The sequence below is a fragment of the Falco biarmicus genome, chromosome 7, assembly GCF_023638135.1.
Source record: "Falco biarmicus isolate bFalBia1 chromosome 7, bFalBia1.pri, whole genome shotgun sequence".
Lineage (NCBI taxonomy): Eukaryota > Metazoa > Chordata > Aves > Falconiformes > Falconidae > Falco > Falco biarmicus.
The window spans coordinates 20,845,215-20,850,224 of NC_079294.1; the positions used below are offsets into that span (position 1 = coordinate 20,845,215).

General features: G+C 57.6%; 1 protein-coding gene across 1 annotated transcript; it reads right to left on the reverse strand.

Annotated features, from left to right (window-relative positions):
• Positions 1 to 866: 866 nt before the first annotated feature.
• Positions 867 to 4,357, reverse strand: ZFP36L1 (ZFP36 ring finger protein like 1). The gene is made up of 2 exons (XM_056347263.1): positions 4,119 to 4,357; positions 867 to 3,377 (listed from the first exon to the last, which is right to left on the reverse strand). Exons 1-2 carry the CDS (start codon positions 4,173 to 4,175, stop codon positions 2,427 to 2,429), a joined length of 1,008 nt encoding a protein of 335 aa, XP_056203238.1. The 5' UTR covers positions 4,176 to 4,357; the 3' UTR covers positions 867 to 2,426.
• Between the last annotated feature and the right edge of the window lie 653 nt (positions 4,358 to 5,010).

Consider the following 5,010-nt stretch of genomic DNA (forward strand, 5'->3'; position numbering starts at 1 on the left):
ACAAAGCCAACAGCAGGGAAGGTATGGCGGCAGTGTAAGCCTCGAGGTACCCTGCAGCTTTTTTTTTGGCAGGAACTTTTCCAACATGAATTAGGCAATGTCTCTCCTGAACACTGAGGCATGTCAAGACAGCTGAAGGATCAGTAGTTTGGCATCAATATTCCACCCCCAATTTGGAAGAGAGCTGGAACAGTTCCCAATTAAGAGTGCCAAGCTTGCTCCGGAGAGCTCAAATGGGAAAACACAATGAGCAGCACTGGCAAAGCATCCCTAAACAAAACCACTGGCTTCAGAAGTTTCTGGGATGGATGGCCGATACCTTCAAGGGGTACAATGGCTTGAATGCAATAGCAGGGTGATCTGTGTGTACACCGAGGCTTTGCTGGGGGTCCATATTCCCCTCCTATGCAAAACACCAAGCAGCAGCTCTGCCAAAGCTGACCCGTACCACATCAACACCCCACTTTAACCTCACTCAAAACACATACAGGCTCTCCTTGAGAGGGAAGGAGCTGTGCGGGAAACACAGGGCACACAAGGAACAATAAGCCAATCCAAGGTTTAAAGCTACACTGATCAGAAAGAAGTTTGCAGGAACAGACCAAGCAACTCAAGATGGGAGGACTCGTAAGAAACAAGAAAGGGTTAAAAGACCACCAGGGTAGGTCACATCAGGTATTTGCTGCCCTTGATCTGCACACCCATGTGCTTGCAGGGCTGACCCCTGGATCAGTGAGGAATGACAGAGGGATGCTTGACCACAAGATGGGCACCTCAAAGGTCAAGAGAAGGGAAGTATCTGTATTTGAGTGGTCATCTAAAACCAGCCCCTCAATTTTTGCAAGTAAAACCAGCTCCACTGTCAGTTTCTTGAAAAAACTCGGGGTTTATTGATTTAAACTGCAAACAGTCATTACAAAAGAGATTCTCTTTTAAATAAACTCACACAAAGAGGAAGAAAAAGCAATGTAGTGAACAGTAACTGGGGGGGGGAAATAATTACATTCATTATTCTCTTTGTGCCAGTCCCGTTAACCTTGGCAAGGAAAACTCCAAACTTGGAATACAGAAACACAAAGACAAACTGTATTTGGAATGTCTTCAGATAGGCACTTTGAGCCCAAGGCTTCTCCTTGAAGAATCTATAAAAAAAAAAAAAGTCTTCCTTCCGCGCTGTCTCGCAACAGAGCTCAGGTATGTACATTCTAAAGCCCAGGTAGACAAGACCCAGGGGAGGGGAAGAGGAGGAGAAGAGGAAAGGCAAAGAAGCACATTAACTCAATTTGCAGTCCAACATAAAAAAAAGGGGGGGGGGTGGGAAAATTCTAAAATAAATAATCCAAACACAGTTTTTGCATTTTTTAAATTAATTTTTCATTTTTTAAAATAAAATAACCAAAAAAAGTGTAAAGTTACAAAAAATGTCATTGTAGTATAATATATTAAACTGTGGGGAAAAAAAAGGAAAAAGACACTTCACAATCTTAAGATTAATATGGAAGATCATAATTTAAACATAAAAGAATATATTCTATGGATTCATCATCCCGATAAATATGAACAAAATTAACAAAAAAGCATAGGTTTCGGCAATAAATACGTTTTGATAAGTTAAATAAGCTTTTTTATATTGTTGTGCAGTGACAAGCAAAATTTGCTCTCCAATTTCTGAAAAGTTATACAAAATTAAAAACCCAGAAAAAAATAATAAAAAGCTTGGCGTGAGTGCTCTAAGATAGGTCTAAAGTACTCTAGAGCAAAACCATTAAAGCTATGTCTACTGGAACTTTGTTTACACGAACTTGTGTGTGTGTGTGTGTGGAATGACTTCTGTTGGCCCCACCCCCTCTATTTCTTTATTTAAGATGTCACATGAATATACGGGGAACTTTTAGCACCAAAATCTAGTCTCTCATAGTCCATCTCGGTTTTGTCTTGTTTTCTTCCTCCCAGTCGAAATCCCACTCATGTTACAACCTTTGTCCGTTCTCAGCTTTTCTTCCCACAGACCTGAGTGGATCCAGGCAAGATTAGTCTTTAAGGGGAGGGGAGAAAGAGGACTGGATGTTAACGCTTCCCCACATGCCTGCAGCCTAGCGGAAACTGGCCAGTGGGAGAGGGCGATGCAGTACGTGGCCAGTGGAGGGAGCTGGGTCCGGACATTTCCTGCACATCTGGAAGTGCAGAGCTGCTGGTGCCCTCTGCAGCTGGAGAGGTAATACAGTCACAGTGAAAGTGTTAAAGGCACTAATTTTGTAAACGTTATTGCTTTTCATTGTAATTTGGCACTTAAGGTTTAAGCCAGTGGGTCTACAGCAGGCAGGTGGACAGGTTAACATCCAGCTTGGACTACTGGGGACAGGGCAGGGGGAGTTCAGCTTAACATTGTAATAAGAGGTGGGGGGGAGCAAGAGGAAAACCCCAGATTAGTCGTCGGAGATGGAGAGTCTGCTGAAGATGGGAAGACGTCTTGAGGTGTCCAGGATAGGGGAATCTGAGCCGCTGTGGCTGCTGCTGGAGCTGCTCAGATAGCCCTCCTGGTCAGAGAGGGAGTCCTGAGGACTGGGCGGCGAGTCAAACATGTTGGGAGACTCAGACATGGGCCTGAACAAAAAGGTGGTGGGGGAGCCCCCGCTGGGCACCTGCACCCCCATGCTGGGGGCAAAGAGACTGACCAGCTCCTGGCTGGAGAAGGTGAAGGGGTTGCTGGCGCAGTCAGGCAAGGTGGGGGAGCCCAGCAGGTCATCAGCGCTCAGCATGGGCGGCGGGGTGATGGAAGTGGGGCTGTCCAGCAGCCCGCTGGCAGCAGTGCTGGGGAAGCCGGCGAAGCTGAAGCTGTGCTGCAGGCGGGGTCTGTCGGTGACGGCGGGCTCCCGGCCCCCCGCCACGGCACGGCGCTCCTCCGCGTTGTGGATGAAGTGGCAGCGCGGGCCGTAGGGGCAGAAGCCGATGGTGTGGAAAGTGCGGCAGAGCTCGGTCTTGTACTTGGGATGGCGAGTGAGGCTCCGCAGCTCATGGATGCCGTGGGCGAACTGGCACTTGTCGCCGTACTTGCAGGCGCCATTCTCCTCGAAGGGGCGGCACAGCTCTGTCTTGTAGCGGCTGGAGTTGACCTGTCCCCCGGGCTGCTTCTGCTGCAGCAGGCGCTCGCCGCCCTCGGAGAAGGAGCGGTCCCGGAAGCGGCTTTCCCGGGGGCCCAGCATGGGAGCCGGCTCCCCTTTCAGGCTGCTGAGGAGCTGGTTCTGGTGGAACTTGGAGTTGGGCAGGGTGACAGAGTGCCTCCTAGGGAAACCCCCGCCGGCCGGGGTACCCACCGCCTTCCTGTCCAGCAGGCACCCACCGACACCCGACGGGCTGTAATTCAACATCTTATTGCTCTGCGGGAAGAAAGCAAGGGCCGGTCACTGCCACCGCCTCCGCCGGCGTCCCCATGCAGCCCCGGGAGCCTCCCGCGGCACAGCACGGCGCGGGGAGCGGCGGCGGCCGCCCTGCCCCGACGGGCTCCCCCGGCAGCAACATCTGCTTCAGCCCCTTCAGCCGCTTCACCCGAGGGCCCCGGGCCGGCCCACCCCGCCCGCCCCCGCGCACGCAAGTAAAGAACGGAGCCAACCGCGGGGGAGCCGCTGGCCGCGTCCGAAAAGGCTCCGAGGCCGGAGCTCCGTTCCGGGAAAGCTCCCCGGGGAACGGCGGCGAGCGGGAAGGGCGGGCGCCGGCCCCGCCGCTCCCCTCCGCGGCTCCCGCCTAGCCCCCGCCGCCCCCTCCAGCGGGGCCGAGCGAGGGGCGGCCGAGCCCCGCGGGGAGGGAACCCGCCCGCCGGCCCGCCCGGCCCCTCGGCAGCACCGCCGCCCGCCGCGCCGCGCCCAGGCGTGTTACGGCGCGGCGGCCCCGGGGGCAGGGGCAGGGCCCGGTCCCCCCCAGCCGGCGCCCGGGCTCGGCCCGCCGGGAGAGCGGGGCGGCGGGAAGCGCCGGCGGGGGCCCCGCGCCCCGGGACGGCGCAGCCGCGCTCGATCCCCGCCCTGCGCCGCTAAACCAGCTCCGGACCAGAACGCCGTGGGGGGGGGCGGGGATCCCCGACACGGCCCCCGAAGCCGGCGGCGCGGCCCCGACGGCGCGCTTACCTTGCATAAAACTTCGCTCAGGTCGAAGATGGTGGGCGACACCAGGGCTGTGGACATCTTCGGCGCCGAGGGGGGAAGCGGGTGGGGCAGCGGCACAGAGACACGAGGAGTCGCGGCGTGGGTACGGCACAGCCTCCAGCGCCCCGGCGCGCAGCCGCCCCCCGCCGCTGCTGATGCCGCCACCAGCCCTCCCGGCCGCCGCGCCCGCTCGCCGCTTCCAGCGGGCTCGCGGAAAGCTCAACTTATAAAGTTTCGGACTTGCCCCCGGGAGGAGGAGCCGGCGGCGGGAGGAAGGGGAGGAGGAGGAGGAGGGCAGGGTGATTGACACCGCGACTGAATCACCCGGGCGGGCAGGCCCAGAAAAACTTTCGGGAGGAAGAAGGGGGGGGCGAGAAGAAAAGAAAGAAAGGGGGGAAAACAGGAAAGCGGAAAAAAAAAAAAAAAAAAAAAAGCGGCGGGCGGCGTGGGGGCGGGCTGCCCGTCCCGCGCGGGAGCAGGCAGTGGTGCGGGCCGCCGCGCGCGCCTGTGTGCGAGGCGGGGGGTGGCGCGCGCGGGCGGCGGCGGGGCCGGACCGGAGCTGCGCTCGCGCTTACCCGCGCCGCGGCCCGGCGGCAGCGCTGCACCCCCGGGAAATCCAGCCCCGCGGGCGGCGGGCTGGCCGTGCCGGGGCGGGCTGGCCGTGCCGGGGTTGCAGCCCGGCCGCGGCCTCTCCCCGCCCGCCTCGGGTGCGATCGCTCGGATGCATTTTCGGCGCGGCCGCTCGTCCTCGCGTTTTTGCAGGCTGGCAGTCGCGGCGTTGCTTCGCACCGCTGCCCCGGAGCCGGGCTTTTTTTCTAATTTTTGTTGAAACCTGGCACGCTCAGCAAGGGGAAATAGCTCGCATCCGCAGTAA